Raw genomic sequence first — 19644 nt, forward strand, 5'->3', positions numbered from 1 at the left:
TTTTTTTTTTTTTTTTTTCAAGACAGAGTCTCGCTGTGTCGACCAGGCCGGAGTACAGTGGTGCAATCTCATCTCACTGCAACCTCTGCCTCCCGGGTTCAAGCAATCCTCATGCCTCAGTCTGCCAAGTAGCTGGGACTACAGGCACATGCCACCACACCCAGCTAATTTTTTGTATTTTGGTAGAAACAGGGTTTCACCATGTTGGCCAGGCTGGTCTTGAACTCGTGATCTGCCCACCTCAGCCTCCCAAAGTGTTGAGATTACAGGCGTGAGCTACTGCACCCGGCCTCTTTTTTTTTTTTTTTTTTTTTTTTTTTTTTTTTTTTTTTTGAGACAGAGTCTCGCTCTGTTGCTCAGACTGAAGTGCAGTGGTGCGATCCTGGCTCACCGCAACCTCCACCTCCTGGGTTCAAGCGATTCTGCTGCCTCAGCCTCCCAAGTAGCTGGGATTACAGGTGCACACCACCACACTCAGTTAAAGTAGCTGGGATTACAGGTGCACACCACCACACTCAGCTAAAGTAGCTGGGATTACAGGTGCACACCACCACACTCAGCTAAGTTTTTGTATTTTTAGTAGAGATGGGGTTTTGTCATGCTGGCCTGGCTGGTCTCGAACTCCTGACCTCAGGTGATCCGCTCACCTCAGCCTCCCAAAGTGCTGGGATTACAGGCGTGAGCCACTGCGCCCAGCCCCACCTCATTTCTGACCAAACACAGCATGTCCCTGCCATGATATTTACCAAACTTGGCTCCAAATGTCTTTTGCAAAAGTCAGATTTCACTTTAAAGGATGAAGAAAGTGGTTCAGGTTCCCAAAGGAGTTCCTAAGGAAGTCATCAGGTCTGGGAGGTGGCAGCAGCTTGTTGGGAAACAGAGCCGGTGCCCTGAGGTAACCCCTCAGGAGTCATGACTTGACCCAGCCCCGTTCTCCTGTGGTGTGTACTTGTTCTGGGACATGCCTCGTGGGTCTCCTTGAACAAAGGGGTCAGCAAGTGGCTGGGGGCCAGTTGCTGAGAGAAAAAGTGGAGGGTAACAAAGACGAGAAACAGAGGGAGAGATCTCAACAGAGAAGATGAGAAAAGCGACTTAAAGGGAACCAGAAGAGAAAGGGGGCAGGAGGTGGTGGCCTCATCTGCTCCAAGTGCTGTCCCTCCCACCCACCCTCCATCTGCCCTTCCAGGACTCACCGTAGTTCATGGGCATCGGGTGGATGGGGGGCATGGGCTGTGGGTAGCCAGCAGGGTGACCGTAGCCAGGCTGCGGGTAGCCAGGGTAGGCAGGATACCCTCCCGGCAGGACGGATGGCTGCCCATAGCCCCCAGGGGGCGGAGGGCCTGGGTATAGAGGGTTGCGGTCCTCATATGGGGGTGGGGCGCTGGGGTTGGACATGGCTGTTCACAGGCTGAAGGGGAAGGGGAACCCCAGCTGCTGGGACCTGAAATGGAAGAGGAGAAAAGCAATCGTGAATACCCAGGCCCAGCTCGCTCAGCCTCGTGGCCCCACCCACTTCCAGCCTTATCCAGGTTGCCTCTGTGGAGAGGAACACCTCCTATTTTCTCCTTAGAGGGCAGCGTGTCATTTGCTGTCCACAGGCCGCCTCCCCACCAGCTGGGCTCCTGTCCCTCCTGCCTCTGCACCTGCTTTTTGTCTACGGGCCTCTCACTGTGCAGCTCCCCAGCCATAGGAAAGCAGGAGGAAGGATTCGCTGAGGAGACAGGGAACCAGGGAGCCTGGGAACTCCCTGTTCTCATTTAAGAAAACCTTCCAGTGTTGGTGGCTTAATGGCAGAACCAGCGAAGAAGCCAGATGGCCCAGGCACAGCCTCCCGGCAACTCACAGGTCCAGCTGGGACCCTCTGAAAGGGTCAGCTCTGCCCCTGCCACAGCTGCCACGGGGATGCCAGGCCTGGAAGCCAGAGCTGGGTTGGAGCCAAGGCTCAAAGTTGAGAGCCAGGGGGAGAAGTGGAGGAAAACAAGCTAGCCCTAGCGCCAGAGCTGCCAGGTCCCAAGGGGGAAAGGATCCAGGGACCCGGGGACCAGTGGCTGGCTCAGTCAGGAAGCCTGAGAAGCAGGGGTGGGTAGTACAGGGGCTGGGGGCAGGGAGGCTGTGCCAAAGGGCCAGCCTGAGACAGGACTTTCTGGTTCCTTCAAATAACAGCAGTGGCGTGTCAGAAAGGCATGTGGCAGCCTGCAACCACAGCTGCTCTCTGGCCTTGCTAGGGAGGAGTGAGTGAGTGCAGGGCCCCTCGGCCACCCCCCCCCCGGAGGGGGAGACAGATGTTCTGAATCCCAGGCTCTCTGTGAGTTCCGCCTGTTTTCCAGGTGCAGTGCTAGCAGGGAGGAGAAAGAGCTGAGGAATCAGGCCACAAGGTCAAGGGAATGCCTTCCCTGCAGCAGGAAGAGTCCCACAGCCAGGGGAGGGCCAAGGAACCAGGGGGAGGGAACCCCAAACTGGAGTTGGAAAGGACCTCAAGGCCATAAGCTCCAAATGCTCACTTCAGATGAGAGAATGCAGGCCCTGAACAGGGAAGTGATTCCCCAGGACCCCAGAACTCGCAGGTCAGTGGCATAAACAGGACGGAGGCCTTCCAGATCCTGGGTCCAGGTCCTTTATGTTATGCGGTGCTCTTATGCCTCCTCTGCCAGTTACTGTCCTCTGGGCCTGGTGGTCCCCTCTGAGGTAGCAGAGATGCAGGCTTAGGAAGAGCTAAGGAGGCCCCTAGAGGGCCCCTGCATCCCCAGTAAGGACAAGCCCTGGCAGTCTGGGCTTGACAGGGCCACCACCTCTTCTAGAGCATCTACAGGGGCTTTAGGATCCCCAAGGAGGACACCCCCAGATGCAAATCAGCAGACACCAGAGGCTCTCAGAGGCTCTGCTGGAAGCAAGAGAGACCAGCGTCTCTTTTTAGGGCACACTGCACAGTTCAGGGATCAGATAAAGGACTGTCTTAACTCTTCTCTTATGACCACTGGGATAATTCAGAGAGGGAAAAGTGGCAGGGAGGGTTGAGGAGGGGGAATTGAACAAAAGTCCAGGTCTCTAAGTGGGTTATTTTGAGGAAAGCTGTTCTCCATCTCCCCAGAGGGGCTGGGATAGAACCAGGGCAAGAATATCAGGTCAGAAATACAAAGCTGGCCTGGTGCAGTGGCTCACGCCTGTAATCCCAGCACTTTGGAAGGCTGAAGTGGGCAGATCATGAGGTCAGGAGTTCGAGACCAGCCTGGTCAACATAGTGAAACCCTGCTCTACTAAAAATGCAAAAATTAGCCACGCATGGTGGCGTGTACCTGTAGTCCCAGTTACTCAGGAGGCTGAGGCAAGAGAATCACTTGAACCCGGGAGGCAGAGGTTGTGGTGAGCTGAGATCACGCCACTGTACTCCAGCCTGGGCAACACAGCAAGACTCCATCTCAAAAAAAAAAAAAAGGCACTGGCCGGAAAGGCTCTGTGGGCAGAAACCCCAACCATGATGTCACCATGACGTGTCCCAGTACCTCCTCAGGGTGCACCACTGTGAAATAAGGTGGGGGCCACACGACCTCTAAGCCCACTGCCTCCTCTAACAATAGACTATGATCCTGGGAACTCGGCTCTGCAGGGCCTGACCTTTGCTTGGCCAGAGAGCTGCCCCTGCTCCCTCCTCTGAGCCAAGCAGGGCAAACAGGTAACTTTCCAGACCAAGGGGCTATGGCAGCCACCGTGTGAAAGGTGACTCAGAGAGAAGGGTCAGCCTTGCATGGGCCGCCAGGACTCCAAGATTCTGGTGCAGCTCAGAGGGTGCTGACTCAGAGCCTCACTCTTGCCTCCCTTGCCCCTCCCTTTCAAGCTTTTGGTTTCAAAAGCATGTGCTAGTAGGCCTGCCTGCACACAGCAGTTTCCAGGCCAGTCCTCCGGGCACCTCAGCCACCAGCCCATCCACACCAGAAATTGCCATGACCACTTCAACTCACTATGCCTCAGTTTCTTCACCTGGAAAATGGGTCTCACACTAGTAATAGTACCCTCCACGGGGTTGCTATAAAAATTAAGTGAGAAAATACACATAGCAGGCCTGGCACAGTGGCTCACGCCTGTAATCTCAACACTCTGAGAGGCCGAGGCAGGTGGATCACCTGAGCTCAGGAGTTCGAGACCAGCCTGGCCAAATGGTGAAACCCCATCTCTACTAAAAATATAAAAATTAGCTGGGGATGGCAGCAGGTGCCTAGAATCCCAGTTACTTGGGAGGCTGAGGCAGAAGAATCGCTTCAACCTGGAAGGTGGAGGTTGCAGTGAGCCAAGATCGCGCCACTGCACTCCAGCCTGGGTGACAGAGCGAGACTCCATCTCGAAGAAAAGAAAAAAGAAAATACACATAGAGTGCTTAGAATGAAACCCGACCCCTGATCAACGGGGATAAAGGTTGGTTATTTTCATTAAACCCTTACAACAGTCCAGCAAGTTAATACTGTTATTATTATTCCCATTTACAAGTGAAGAGATCGAGGCACAGAAGAATTAAATCACTTGGCCAGGATAACCAAGCTAAAGTGTGATGAAGTCAAAATGAGCCCCAAGACTGACTCCCAAGCTCCTGCTCTTAATCCCTCACCTGAAAACACCCTGTCTAGCCAACTTCTCATCACTTCTGCCATAGCTTCCATCTAAAACCCTCTCATGACAACAGGAGGCTGACGCAACTGAAAGCCAAACTACTCAGGCCCTCCACATCACCACGGGGCTAACACCCTGGCCAACGGCCCCGGGTGAAGAGGGTGGCCCAGGCGTGGAGATACATAAAGGTCAGAGCTGAAAAGAAACTCACCCAAGGCCAGCCAACCCCTCACTTTACTAACTAGACAGCCATAGCACAGGGACCTGTCCTTGGTTACCGAGCTGGTCCTGGGGACAGGACGACATCCTAGCTGTCTGCATAAAGAGACCTGGGCACAGGAGAGGAAACCCCAGCATTAATGCTAGCCAGGGGAGTTGCTAAACTCAGCCACACTCACCTCTGAGCAGTGCCAAGAACACTGTCAGACTGGCAAGAGCCTCCGGGGCCCAGGGCTGCCACGTTTAGCAGCCTTAGAGCCTTCTCTTGGGCTCCTGCCCAGCCTCCATAAGGGCCCTGGGCACTTCCACATCATCGAGGCCTCCGCTAGGGATGAGGTGTGGGGCTGGCATCTGCCTAGGTAGCAGCAAAGGGGGAAAGGGTCAGTGTTTACTTTCGTAGCTATGTCTAAGGGTGGAGACGGAGAATGGAGGGGAAGGGAAGGAGGGAGAAGGGGAGAGAGATCACGAGATTGACCGAGAGTGAGGATGATACCCAAAGACTAGGAATCAGATCTTCTGGGTTCTGCCAGCAGCTACTAGAGGGGCTCACAGTCTGCAGGGGCTAAAAAGGAATTTTAAGGTTCCCACTGGAAGCCTGAATTTTCCCAAAATACAGTAGGCATTCACCTTCTGCTTGTTTTTGTTTTTTTGGTAGAAACAGGATTTCACCATGTTGGCCAGGCTGGCAAACTCTTGGCCTCAAGTTAGCCACCCACCGAAACCTCCCAAAGTGCTGGGATTACAGGCGTGAGCCACCGCGTCTGGCCCACCTTCTGCTTGAAGGAACTCCAGCAACATGGAGCAAGCCCCTTGGCTGCAGACAGCTCGAATCATTAGAACATTCTTCCTTGCCTCACAATGCCTGGTATCAAGGCATTCAGACTGTGCCCTATCCTTGCCCATTACAGATCTAAGTTTGCTCCTCTCTCAGGGCCGCAGTCCCCCATTAGGAAGGAACCAGAGCCCCTGCTTTCTACCACAGCAGCGGCACAAGTGGGTGAGCTCAGACAGCAGGACTTGCTGGGTGTCACGGTTTTCAGATGCAGAGATGGAAGCACATCCTCCCCTGGAGTCCTCTCAGTGTGGTAATCCTGCTGTTGGCCTACTGAGGACCCGGCTGGGGCTCTCCTGGGGGTATCTGAAGGGTTAAGCCTCCGGAATCTGCAGAGGAGGCCTGAGCTACTGGGGTTACAGCAAGAGGAAAGTGTGTGTACTGGACGGAGGGATGGAAAGGAGCAGCTGACTGGTCCAGGCAGCCTGCCCTCCTGCCTGCCAGGGACGGATGCCCAGAGTGGAAAGAATAGCTCAGCATGCGCATCTCAGGAAACCCCACCCAGCAGGCGCAGGAGCACAGCCCAGATCTGACAGTTTGTTCCCCTCCCTTTTCCTTTATCTGCCCCCACAAGAAAACACTTTATCCTCCTACCCCAGGGCACAGCTGACCTCATAGCCATGAGAGCAGATGAGTAAAAAGATATACCCAGGAGCACGTTTGGGCAACTCACCAGGCCTGATTCTGCACCAAGGGGGCCCAGAATCAACTGAATATCCTTCCATCAGCCTGAACTTTGGGATTAAGAGGATGAAGCCACAGGGATCTAAACACTAAAATATCAGGGCTGGCTTAGACTCTGGATCTCACCTGGTCATTTGACAGACAAGGAAACCCCAGAGCCAAGAAAGTTCCTGCTCCACCCCAGAACAGCCCTCTTGGTCATGGGTTTGGAACGTCCCTTCCCAGCCCCACCCACTCTGAGTGACAGACACCACCACAAACCCTCTCCCAAGGAGGAGCCAGAACAAGCTACCATTCTCTCAGTTCTCTAGTGACCTCTCAGCTCAGAAACAGTTAAGACCAGGCCGGGCGCAGTGGCTCACGCCTGTAATCCCAGCACTTTGGGAGGCCGAGGCAGGTGGATCACAAGGTCAGGAGATCAAGACCATCATGGCTAACATGGTCAAACCCCATCTCTACTACAAAATACAAAAAATTAGCTTGGCGTGGTAGCGCACACCTGAAGTCCCAGCTACTATGGAGGCTGAGGCAGGGGAATCGCTTGAACCGGAGAGGCAGAGGTTGCAGTGAGCCAAGAACACTCCATTGCACTCCAGCCTGGGCAACAAGAGTGAAACTCCGTCTCAAAAAAAAAAAAAAAGACTGCCAGCCCTCGACTTCTGGCCCCCAACTCGAGGCCACCCCTCCCAGCCCCCTCTCTAGCCAGGGTGGCCTCTGTCTGAACCCATGGAGACTGAGGGGTGGCTCCAAGCTACCAGGAGGGAGAGGCTGTCCTGGGGATCACGAGAGGACCCAGGCACCGCAGCTCCGCCACCTTTGTCTGGAGTAGAATCCTGTGATCAGAGTGGTAATCTCAGGTTACCCCACCCAAGTCAGGATGGCCTGGGAGTACAGATAAGGGAAGAGGAAGACATTAGCAAGCTGATGCTGAAATACTTGTGAGCGCAGTCCTTGTTCACCTCCTTCTTTGTTTCATCATCTCCTGTCTTTTCATTGAACTTCAAGATTAGGAGGGGAAAGAGACAGAAAAACGAGACTGATAACTAACCCCAATAAAGAACTAGGGAAGGGGCCAGGCACGGTGGCTCACGCCTGTAATCCCAGCACTTTGGGAGGCCAAGGCGGGTGGATCACGAGGTCAGGAGATCAAGACCATCCTGGCTAACATGGTGAAACCCCGTCTCTACTAAAATTACAAAACTTAGCTGGGTGTGGTGGCGGGCGCCTGTAGTCCCAGCTACTCGGGAGGCTGAGGCAGGAGAATGGAGTGAACTCGGGAGGCGGAGCTTGCAGTGAGCCAAGATGGCGCCACTGCACTCCAGCCTGGGCAACACAGCGAGACTCCGTCTCAAAAACTAAATAAATAAAATAGCTAGGGAAGGAAGGGAACCACTTAGAGTAGTTGAACCACTTCCAGTACTTACTACACAACTAAGGAAGTCCAGGTTGAATATCCCTCATTTCCAAAATCCAAAATGCTCCACAATCTGAAACTTTTTGAGCACCAAGATGACACTCAAAGGAATGCTCACTGGAGCACTTCTCATTTCAGATTTTCAGATTAGGGATGCTCAACCAGTAAGTATAATATACATAGCCCCAAATCTGAAAAAATCCAAAATCCATGTGCTTCTGCCACTGTAGATGTCTGCCCCCATGGGTATCGTGCCTATATGCTGGAGTCGGAGAGTAAAGTGTTTTCTTGGGGGTGGAAGGGAGTTGGGGTGGGTAAAGGAAAAGGGAGGGAAGGAAATTGTCAAAATGGTCCCATTTTAGATAAGGGATATTCAACCTATAATAACTAAGGCACATCTGATCCTTGCAACAGTGCTGTAAGGTATTCTTACCCCCATCCCACTCTATAGATGAGAAAACTGAAATTCAGAGAAAAAGAGATCTCGGGTCCCAGAGCAGGCAAACAGCAGAGATGAGTTTAAGCCCAGATCTCATGCCTGATTTAAAATTCAGCCTCTTTGCTTTTATATCAGGCAGGAGTAGAAGCCCCTGAGGCACCTGTAGCAGGCACCTGCATGAATAGGCAGCACCCAGGGTGGGGGCCAAGCAGCAAAGATCAAAACAATAGATAGAAAGGAGCTGAGCAAGCTGTTGTTGCTACCATTATTTCTTTCCCCTGCAGAAAGTTGATCTGAAGCCTGGGTCCTGGGCTAGGAGGCAGGGACCCAAGTTCTTATCCTGGCTTTGGGACTGACTCCACTGTGAGAGCCACATCTCTAGACCGACTTTTAACATCAGTAAGACAATTCCCCTCAACTGAAAGAATGGCCGGGCATAGTGGCTCATGCCTGTAATCCCAGCACTTTGGGAGGCCAAGCCAGGTGGATCACTTGAGGTCAGGTGTTCGAGACCAGCCTGGCCAACATGGTGAAACGTCATCTCTGCTAAAAATACAAAAATTAGCCGGGCATGGTGGCACGTGCCTGTAATCCCAGCTTCTCGGGAGGCTGAGGCAGGAGAATCGCTTGAACCTGGGACATGGGAGACGTAGGTTGCAGTGAGCCAATACCACGCCACTGCACTCCAGCCTGGGCGACAGAAAAAAAAAAAAAAAACCTGAAAGATCAAAGTCCACTCTGCCAGTTTCTGATTCCGAATGAATAGCCTAACAGAAGGCTTCAGGGCAGAATGGCATGGCTCCCCAAGAACCTACACTGGGGGGTCACTACTGATGTGCAACCGTTTGAGAGGACACCTTCAGAAGCAGAAGGACATGGCATGTTCTCAGTATGGGGCTGTCCATACCCTCCCAAACTGTACCCATAATGCTGTCTGGACCCTATGGCTGGCTCTTCCTGGGTGATCAGTTACCCCTGAGCTAAACATTATAACACTCTAGAAAAGAAAGAGTAGAGGCAGGAAGTCCACTGACCTGGGTTCATGAACTAGCCACAGGAATCCAGGCAAATGACATCCCCTGGCCTCCTTTTATCCCTAAATCAGGCCATGTGGGGGAAAGGAGTAGGGACTTGTTTATGGGAGCCAGAGAGTGGAGAAACAGAATCACCTAGCCAGGCACTTCCCTGACTGTTCTAAAGAACACGCCCCAGGAGACGTTAATGAATGAGTACTGGTAACAGATGACTCTTGAGAAACAATCCACGCCCCCTTCTTGGAAATTCACAATGGCATATTCAGCCCCTGAGAAGTCCTGCCATAAGCAACCCTGTTCAGCTTTGTTTAACCCAGTGTTCCTTCAAACTTCCTTAAGCCTGAACCACTTTTATCAAGGCAAACCTATTAACATTCTGTGGGATGCTGATCCAGGCCACCTTTGTATTATAGACACCCAACCCTGAGAATCATTCATATCCTAACTCCTCCTCTCTTAAAACCTTTGTGTGTCCACCTAGCTGCCCCTCAGAGCCGTCACATGAAGTACTAGACATGCCCTCTCACTTTCAGGGGGTCAGTCCAGTGCCAGGATCCCTGGTGAGGGTCCTCCCCTTTCCCCATGCCACACAGCTGCTATCCCACCATAGGATTTACTGCCAAGGGCTGGGGGACATATCCAGCTAGCACAGAACCAGGAAATGGGCACCCCTAAACCTCACCTCTGTGCAACGGAGCAAAGCACAAATCATTACAGACAAAAGTGGGGGCCCATTATTAACTCCCTCCCCTCCAATGGAGGTACCTGCCACTGTGGCCTGTGGACTTCTGGATATCATTTCTACTTCAAAACAAGACACAGGTTTTGGCCTAGAATCCCAGAATCTTAGGGTTGGAAGATTCTGTCAAGGTCATCCCTTCCAGTGTCCCCAACAGAATAGGTCCAGAAGGCCCATGTCATGGTCAGCCATGTCATTAGCAGAACTTCTTCCCAGAGAAGTGTATAAGCTTCCACTCTCTGGTCCTCCCAGTTCAGCCTTCTGAAAACACACAAGTACGTGTGTTTCCCTTCTCTGTGGCTTCTGCTGTTTCTGAAGGGCCCAGGGTGAGGCCAGCGGTTGGAGGTGCTCTGAGGTAGACAGCGTCTGGCTGAGGCACCCATTCCCAGGGGAGGAAGCTGAGCCCAGGTGGCTATTACCCCAGCTGATGACATGAGGCTCTCCCAACACTTACAGGATAACCCATCATTACCTCTCTGATGTGCTCATTTTTACAAGTGAGGCCTTGAGGTCATAGCACAGGAAGACAGGGCTCCTGACACTGTGGTCCTGCCTCTTCCATTTAAGCTATAAACTGGTTCTCTGGATCCTCATGACCGGAGAGACAAAGAGAGGAGGCAGGTGAGAAGGAAGTATGGCTCCCCCTTTGTGCCAACAAAACAGCCCCAGGAGGCACCTGGCTCCCCTGCCACCGCTGGCCAGCCCAAAGGCGCCAGCTTGGAAACCAAAGCTCACCGATGAGATGAATATTTCAGAGCCCAGAGAACTGGACACCTGAGGGCCCTTCCATGACATCTGGCTCTGACCTGTGTTCCCAGGCCTACTTATCCCATGTCCAGGGTGCTCAGGTAGAACCCCAAACTCCTGGATACCACGCAGAGGCCACAGAGGAGTGAGAGGAGATGGAGACCCCATAGGACAAGAATTGGTGCTGACCCCACAAGGTCAGGGCCTGGCCTCCCAGCAGCCTCACTCTGCTTCCTCCCACTGGTCCCTGGCTCCTGCCCCAGCCTCTCCACTTGCTTTCCCTTTTCTCGTTTCCCTGTTTTGTTTTCACTCTGACCCAAAGAAGTCACGAGGGGGATGTTACTCCGCTGTAGCTCTGTGAACCCTGCCGGGAAATAGCAGCGGGACGTGGGACTGGCAGAGGGCAAAGTCATGGTGACAGAGGTGGCCACTTCTCCATGCCAAACACTTGAGCTGCTCATTGGCTTCTGCCCGAGCTGCAAGCTAGGACCCCCTTTCCCCACCCCTTAAATATTCACCTGTCTACATCAAGACTGGCCCAGCGCGTGCGGGGGCAACCTGGGGTCCGTGCCAGGCCCTGGCTGTCTCCCCCCCTTCTCTCTTCTCACCAGCTGAGGGCCATGAAAGCCCTCATCCCACACAGCTGGCCACTCGGGCTGCCATGGTGGACAGGCCCGGCGACAGAGAGGCCACTCGTGCCCGAAAGAGGGGACACGAGGACACCCCCAGACCCTGGCTCCGCTCACCAGTGCCCACAACACGCTGCTGGGCTCCCAAGGCTAACCAGGTTCCACAGACCGGGCGGCCCACCCGCGCGCCCAGGAAGAGCGAAACGCCAAGGGCCAGGCGGGGAGATCCCCATTCTGGAACGGGCTCCTTGGGCCCAGGAGCGGGCAAGCCGGAAGCAGGCTCCGAAAAGTTTAGGCGCCCCGGCGCGTGGCCGCCCCAGCCCTGGCCCAGTCCCCACCGCCCACAGTCCCCAACGGCGCCGGCCCAGGCCCCCTGGCTTGCCTGCGCCGTTCCCGACGGAGCGTTCCTGGCCTCCGAGTGTTGCAAGTCCTCCCGGGCGGGGCAGGGCTGGGCTCGGCTGGGGCTCCGCGCCCCGCCCCGTCGCGCGGGCCTCGTGGGGCGGGGCCTCGGGGCGCCGCCAGGGGGCGCAGGGGTCTGTCCCGGGCGCGCGCATCTCTCAGAGCCCCGACGACGCCTCACTAATAACACGGCGGCATTTTCGGATTTAAAGGCAATACATGATATTGATGGGAAGCTAGAAAAGAAACAGAAATGCAGGAAAGAAAGTAACTTCTCTCCACCCCTCCTAGTTCCTAGGGGGAAGCGTTCGCTTTGGGGCCTTCTTTGGCTATTACATTTCTGTATGTATTTTGTTTTTCTACAGTGGGGTATATNCTGGGGCTCCGCGCCCCGCCCCGTCGCGCGGGCCTCGTGGGGCGGGGCCTCGGGGCGCCGCCAGGGGCGCAGGGGTCTGTCCCGGGCGCGCGCATCTCTCAGAGCCCCGACGACGCCTCACTAATAACACGGCGGCATTTTCGGATTTAAAGGCAATACATGATATTGATGGGAAGCTAGAAAAGAAACAGAAATGCAGGAAAGAAAGTAACTTCTCTCCACCCCTCCTAGTTCCTAGGGGAAGCGTTCGCTTTGGGGCCTTCTTTGGCTATTACATTTCTGTATGTATTTTGTTTTCTACAGTGGGGTATATTGTATGATGTTTCGTTTACTGCCCTTCTTTTTACTTAATATTTTATCATGAACATTTTTCTTCTCACTAAATAGTCTTCAAAAGCACAATCTTAATGCCGTAAAGTATTCCGTTGCATGACTATGCAGATTAAATTAATTTCCTACTGGAGGCCATTTGTTTCCCATTTTTACATTAGAAATAAATCAGTAATTAAAATCCTTGATAATTCTGTGCTTTTGAGATAAATGCACTTTTCGAGTTTAAAACTGCAAACATGCAAACCTAGAGATGGAACTTAGAATCTCTGTTTAGAATTACTCAACCAGGAAAGCAGGTGTTTTCCTGGAGTCAGAATTCAGAAGTCCTGCACTGAGATGTCGACGACTACTGTTAGGTAGGTCTTAACCCTCAACCCAATGAAGAATGCAGTAGCAAAGGAGGAAACAGTTTCGGGGAAGTTCTGGAATATTACTGGAGGCTGGACATGGTGACTTACGCCTGTGATCCTAGCACTTTTGGGAGGCCAAGGCCAGAGGATGGCTTGAGCCCAGGAGTTGGAGACCCAGCCTTGGCAACATAGAGAGACCTTGTCTCAATTGAAAAAGAAACAAACATTACCGAGGCTTGCCTGAGTTTCCGTGGTTCCAAAGTCCAAGTTCTTTCCATGACACCAAGGCTGCCAGTAGTTGACCAACTCTGTTTAAAGTGCTTATCTTGTGTTAATAGCTACAGGTCAGCACCACACAACACCACCACTGAATGTCTTTTTTTTTTTCTCAGGCTGGAGTGCAGTGGTGCCATCTCGGCTCACTGCATCCTCCCCCTCCTGGTTTCAAGTGATTTTCCAGCCTCAGCCTCCTGAGTAGCTGGGATTACAAGTGTGTGCCACTACACCCAGCTAATTTTGTTTGTTTGTTTTTGTTTGGTTTGTTTTGTAGAGACAGGTTTTCACCATGTTGCCTAGGCTGGTCTCAGACCCCTGAGCTCAAAGCAATCCGCCCACTTCAGCCTCCCAAAGTACTGGGATTATAGACACGAGCCACCGCGTCCAGCTCCAAAACAGAGATTTAAAAAAAAAAAAAAAAATTTTTTAAACTGCCCCCCATATGCACACTATGTATGTTTATTTATGTAAATATAGTTTAAGTAGGAGTTAGGGGGACTGGTGGCCATTATGGTGGGCTAGCTCCCCCAGACACCCCAACCCTTCAATGTAATTCCAGTTCCTACAGGCCAAGAACCTCATTTTAGAAAGTCCCCACCCAAGGTGTGATCTCACCAGAGCAAGTACAGTTCTGCTCAGTTTCTGTTTCCCCCTTGTTTAAGGAGTAACGCCGCAGGTGAAATGCATGGCCCGTGGAATCTGGCCAGATCCCCGACATTTTTTCATGCTCTCTACACTTGGGCTGTCTTAGTCTATCTGGGCTGCTACAACAAAAATACCTTAGAGTGGGTAATTTAGAAACAGCAGAAATGTATTGCTCACAGTTCTGGAGGGTGGGAAATCCAGCATCAAGGCGCCAGCAGGTTAGGTGTCTGATGAAGGCTCCCTCTGCTTCACAGATGATATCGTTTAACTGAGTCTTCATATGGCCAAGGAAGGAACAGACACCCTCCAACCTGCGTGGTTTTTGTTTGTTTGTTTTGGTTTTTTTGGTTTTTGTTTTGTTTTGTTTTTTGAGACAGAATCTCACTCTGTTGTCCAGGCTGGAGTGCAATGGCACAATTATGGATCACTGCAGCCTTGACCTCCCAGGTACAAGCAATCCTTCCAACTCAGCCTCCCGAGTAGCTGGGACTACAGGCATGTACCACCACATCTAGCTAATTTTTGTATTTTTTGTAGAGACAGGGTCTCATTATGTTGCCCAGGCTGGTCTTGAACTCCTGGGCTAAAGCAATTTGCCCTCCTCCACCTCCCAAAGTGCTGGGATTACAGGCGTGAGCCACTGCACCCGGCCACCAGCTTCTTTTCTAAGAGCATGAATTCCATTCCAGAGGGTTCCGCCTTCATGACCTAATCACCTCCTAAAGGCCCCACCTTTTAATACTGTCACATTGAGGATTAAGTTTCAACAAATGAATGGAGCGGGGACAACAACATTCAGACCATAGCAGGCCCCTTCTCCACAAAACACCCTCCACTTTCTAGAACCACCAGGATGGTGAATATCCAAGGAGATTCCATTTCCAACCAGCAATCACCAGCGACTCACATCTGCCCGACTGGGGGAGTGGAACATGGGGCACACGAGGCAAGCCCACACAAGCCTTGCTGCGTGCTTTTGCTCCAGAGCCCTTTTTCTGACTACAGGGTCAGAAGTGACACCTGAAGCAGCTGGCCCAGTGCAGCAGTGCTTCGCTGGCAGTAGGCATTCAATAAATGATGTTTTTTCTCTTGGGCCTTATCTGCAAAATTATTAAGTAAGCTCTTTTTGTCTGCCAACCAGACAGGAATTTCCGGTTCTAGAAGTGAGAAGGCTGAAAGGACACAGCCTCTGCTCTCAAGAAACTCACAGTCTAAGGGAGCCAGTAAAATGACAGATTATTACAATGTTGACAGTTTGACAAGTGCCGGCAGATAAAGAAATATTCACTTGGTTTCTCCAGATCCCAGAGAAAGCTGCTAACCCAGTGTGGGGAATGGGGTGGGGGTTCTGGAAAGGACTTCAGAGGAGGTGACAACTGAGTAGAGTGTTAGGAGGTGTTAGAAACCAGCCTAGTTGGAGGAGGGGAGAAGGTTCTCCAGGCAGAGGGAAAGGGGCTTAGGGCCAGTTGCCCCAGCAAGCTAGGATGTGGGGTGGAGGGTGCAATGCGGTAGAAGGGGTAGGAAAAAGAGCTGGCCAAGGAGGCAGGGGGCCAGGAATTGAGATTTTACCCTGAAAGCAATGGGGAGCCAGAAAATAACCACCTAGAGGGAGTTTGGGAGGGTTGGGGAGGCTCTGGTGGTGCCCCTGGGGTAGGGTTCCAGCTTTAGTAAATAAAAATGCAAGGCAACCAGTTAAAGTTGAACTTCAGATAAACAACAAACTTTTTTTTTTTTCTTTTCCGAGACAAGGTCTGGCTCTGCACTCCCAGGCTGGAATACAGTAGTGCGATCTTGGCTTACGGCAGCCTCCACCTCCCAGGCTCAAGCCATCCTCCCACCTCAACCTCTCAAGTAGCTGGGACTACAGATGTGAGCACCACCACGCCTGGCTAATTTTTGTATTTTCTGTAGAGACAGGGTTTTGCCATGTTACCCAGGCTGGTCTCAAACTCATGAGCTCAAGCAATCCGCCCACCTCAGCCTCCCAAATTGCTGGGACTACAGGCATGAGCCGCCGCACCCAGCCAAACGATTTTTTTTCATGTAAGCATATCCCACTGCCCCATATAATATTTGGAAATACTTACACTAAAAAAAGTACTCATTGCTTACCTGAAATTCATATTTAACTGGTCGTTTGTATTTTTCTGGTAACACTACCTGGGAGGAAAGTGGAGTCAAGTCCACGGCTGCCGGAAGAGGGGTGGGGGAGTGAAAGGGATTAGGCTGATGTTTATTTTAGGACTGGAGTAGCTAAAGCTTAGTGATTGGTGGGAGGGGGTGGTGGCAGCCTGGAAGGGGTGGGCCCAGGTGGAACCTGAAGGGCATGGGTAGGGAAAACTTAATTGGAGTGGTGGATCCAGGGAACTTACTCTGTTGCCACCCTCCAGCCCAGCTCCAGGGCTCTACTAATTGGTCCTCCAAATCCTTCTCATAGCTGTCTGGTTACCTAGCATTTAATGTGTTACTCTACCCATGCATTGATCACTAACTTTCTGAAAGAAGTTGCCTTTTTTCTGTTTTTCTTTTTTTTCTTTCTTTTTTTGGGGGGAGATGAAGTCTCACTCACTCTGTCATCCCGGCTGGAGTGCAGTGGCATGATCTCGGCTCCCTGCAACCTCCGCCTCTTGGGTTCAAGCGATTCTCCTGCTCTGCTCGGCCTCCTGAATAGCTGGGATTACAGGCACCCACCACAACCCCCAGCTAATTTTTGTATTTTTAGTAGAAACAGGGTTTTGCCATGTTGGCCAGGCTGGTCTTGAAGTCTTGGCCTCAGGTGATTACAGGCGTGAGCCACCGTGCCCGGCCCAAAGTTGCTTTTTTTCAGAGGACATATTTACTGAATTGAGGCATTGAACCCAGCCCAAGGTGAAAGTGCCTGTTTCTCCCCACTGGAGGGCAGGGACAATGTCTCATTCACCCCTAGGCCTGAGCACGGCCCTGACCCAGCATCTGTTGAATTGAATGCTAATGTTCTAAGGTGGGGTGGAGGGAGCCTCTCCAGCTTGAATGATAGAGACGTATTGGGGAGGTGGGGTGGGGTATGGGGCTCCTCCCCTTAAAATTGGCCGTATTACTCGTAAATATTATTTAGCACTTTCCTAAGGAAATAGGGAGTGGAAAGAATGGTGGATTTGGATGTCTCAGAAGTGAGGTTTTGTTCCAGCTTCGGCACTAAAGGACTGTGAGGCCGGAGGCCCATCTCTCTACTTAGAAATCACACTGCAGCTGGTCGCAGTGGCTCATGCCTATAATCCCAGCACTGTGGAAGGCCAAGGCGGGTGGATCACCTGAGGTCAGGAGTTCGACACCAGCCTGGCTAACATACAGTAAAACCCTGTCTCTACTAAAAATACAAAAAGTTAGCCGAGTGTGGTGGCGCATGCCTATAGTCCCAGCTACACCAGAGGCTGAGGCAGGAGAATCGCTTGAACCTGGGAGACGGAGGTTGCAGTGAGCCGAGATCACACCACTGCTCTCCAGCCTGGGCAACAGAGAAAAAACTCCATCTCAAAAAAAAAAAAGAAAAGACATCGTACTGCAGTTCTCTACCTCCTGTGACTTCTGGCACCTTCCTCAGCTGAGGTCATCTAGGTGAAAGGCAGTGAGAAAGGCACATGGCGGATGTTGATGGTGACTGAAACTGCCATAACTGGAAGTGGGTGGTACCATGAGGAAGCTGGGCCACCGAACCAGCCTGGCATCCACCATGCTGCAGGCAGGGCCAGCGAAATGCTTTCCAATCTTCCCTGACCCTCAGAGACACCTGAGCTGCTTGTGAAAACATGCACGTTCCCTTGGGGATACTTCTTTCCAGACCTGTGAATCAGAATCTTCAGTGGAAGCATAGACAAGCGCTCCCAGGTAAATCGCCAGCCGCACCAGCAAGCTTTGGTGCTAGATAGACCTGGGTTTGAATCCAAATTCAAATGTCTTTGGTGTCTCTGTGACCTTAGGCATATTACTTAACTGCTGTGAGCCTTGGTGCCGTGTCTGTAAAAAGGGTGGTAATAATATAGGGTAGTTGTAAGAATGAAAAATAATAGCTGTCTTCAAATGCTTAGGGCAGAGTTAAAATGTTCATTGTTATTGTTGTTTGTGAGATAGAAGCCCAGTGATTCTCCCAGTGATGAACACAACATCCTTTCACACTAAGCAGCGCCTGGAGGGATGAACTTGCCTGAGCTGGGAGCTCAGCAGAGCCAGGCTCCAGCTGTGCCTTTACGCCCTGCCCTCTCGCCATGGACCTCCACCACCTCTGCCAGTCAGAATACCGGGGGATTCTCAACTTTCGAGCTCCTCTCCTTGTCCATCTTGGGCCTCATTCTCCCACTCTCTTGCCCCCAGTTAGGAAGCTCCTCCTCATAGTCACTTGCTTTTGTCTAAACAACTCTACTACTCAAGAAAAGCCAACAGTGATTTCTTCTTATTCCCAACCCAAGATATCCTCCCACCTCAGCCTCCCGAGTAGCTGGGACCACAGGCACACACCACTGCACCTGGCTCATTTTTATAATTTTTGTAAAGATGGGGTCTCCCTATGTTGCCCAGGCTAGTCTCAAACTCCTGGGCTCAAGTGATCCTCCTTCCTCAGCCTCCCAATGTGCTGGGATTACAGGAGTGAGCCACTCCACCTGACCACCACCTCTTTCTTGTCCCTCACATCCTCACTTTCCTCTTTGACTAGCTTGGATTCCAATATTATAATTACTCCTTTGCATGCAGTCTCAACTGTACCTTATGGTTCTCAGCAGCAAAATCTCAGCTCTGCACCCACACAGCCGAAAGTGGGGGTAAAAACATGCAACGGTCCTGACTGATCTCTCTTTAAGTTCATGCACACTAACTTGTCTATTCATACTAACACACGCATCCTAGGCAATTACTCCACACTTTCTACAGTCCCTTCAGAACTCCCACACCCCCTCTGCAGCCTCACTCTCAGCCTGGACTTTGCTTCCTATGTCTCTGAGCAAGCAGAGAATTGCTGCCTATATCACCACTTGGATGTCTAACAGGCGACTGCTTCTCAAACTTTAATGTGCAAAGAGATCGCTTGGGGATCGTGTGAAAATGCAGAGTCTGCTTTGGTAGGTTGAGAGTCTTTTCTTTTCTTTTCTTTGAGGTGGAGTCTCGCTCTGTTGCCCAGGCTGGAGTGCAATGGCGCAATCTCAGCTCACTGCAATCTCTGTCTCCTAGGTTAAAGAGATTCTTCTGCCTCAGCCTCCCAGGTAGCTGGGATTACAGGCATGCCCCACCACGCCCAGCTAATTTTGTATTTTTAGTAGAGATGGGTTTTCACCGTGTTAGTCAGACTGGTCTTGAACTCCTGACCTCAAGTGATCCACCCACCTCTGCCTCCCAAGGTGTTGGGATTATAGGCATTAGCCTCCGTACCCGGCCACAGGTGAATTTTTAATGGGATTTTTAAATGCTAAGTCTTCAAAATCTGGTGTGTATTTAACACTTACCACATATCTCAATTAGGATGTTACTTTTTCATCAGAAATATAGGATCTGTATTTAGATCAAATCTAAAAACTGTTTGTAAAATGTACATACTTGAGTGTTTTCCAATAACTGAAATAAGCATCAAGGTTTATTTTATTATTGTTTTATTTTTAGAGTAAAGCGAAAGCAAGTTTATTAAGAAAGTAGAGGAATAAAGAATGGCTACTCCATAGAGCAGCCAATGTTTAGATTTAAGTTTAAATGAGTTAAAATTACATAAAATTAGGCCGGGTGCGGTGGCTCAAGCCTGTAATCCCAGCACTTTGGGAGGCCGAGACAGGCGGATCACGAGGTCAGGAGATCGAGACCATCCTGGCTAACACGGTGAAACCCCGTCTCTACTAAAAAAAAAAAAATACAAAAAACTAGCCGGGCGAGGTGGCAGGCGCCTGTAGTCCCAGCTACTTGGAGGCTGAGG

The 19644-nt window shown here is 51.5% G+C and overlaps 1 protein-coding gene across 4 annotated transcripts in view; it reads right to left on the reverse strand.

The window, feature by feature from the left end:
- The window catches only part of TMBIM1 (transmembrane BAX inhibitor motif containing 1), a 22820-nt gene extending 6969 nt beyond the window's left edge, over window positions 1-15851 (reverse strand). The window contains exons 1-4 of one of the 4 annotated variants that reach the window (XM_017891567.1): window positions 11719-11777; window positions 4998-5173; window positions 3294-3391; window positions 1194-1441 (exon numbers count right to left, since the gene is read on the reverse strand). In XM_017891567.1, the coding sequence (XP_017747056.1) occupies window positions 1194-1395 (202 nt within the window). In that variant the 5' untranslated portion in view covers window positions 1396-1441; window positions 3294-3391; window positions 4998-5173; window positions 11719-11777. Of the gene's footprint in view, window positions 1-1193; window positions 1442-3293; window positions 3392-4997; window positions 5174-11718; window positions 11831-15827 lie in introns of those variants that run through there. The other 3 variants (XM_017891566.1, XM_017891568.1, XM_017891565.1) reach the window with 3 other exon arrangements.
- Window positions 15852-19644: the final 3793 nt, after the last annotated feature.

This window comes from Rhinopithecus bieti, unplaced genomic scaffold (genome assembly GCF_001698545.2).
Source record: "Rhinopithecus bieti isolate Rb0 unplaced genomic scaffold, ASM169854v2 scaffold_21117, whole genome shotgun sequence".
NCBI classification, from domain to species: domain Eukaryota; kingdom Metazoa; phylum Chordata; class Mammalia; order Primates; family Cercopithecidae; genus Rhinopithecus; species Rhinopithecus bieti.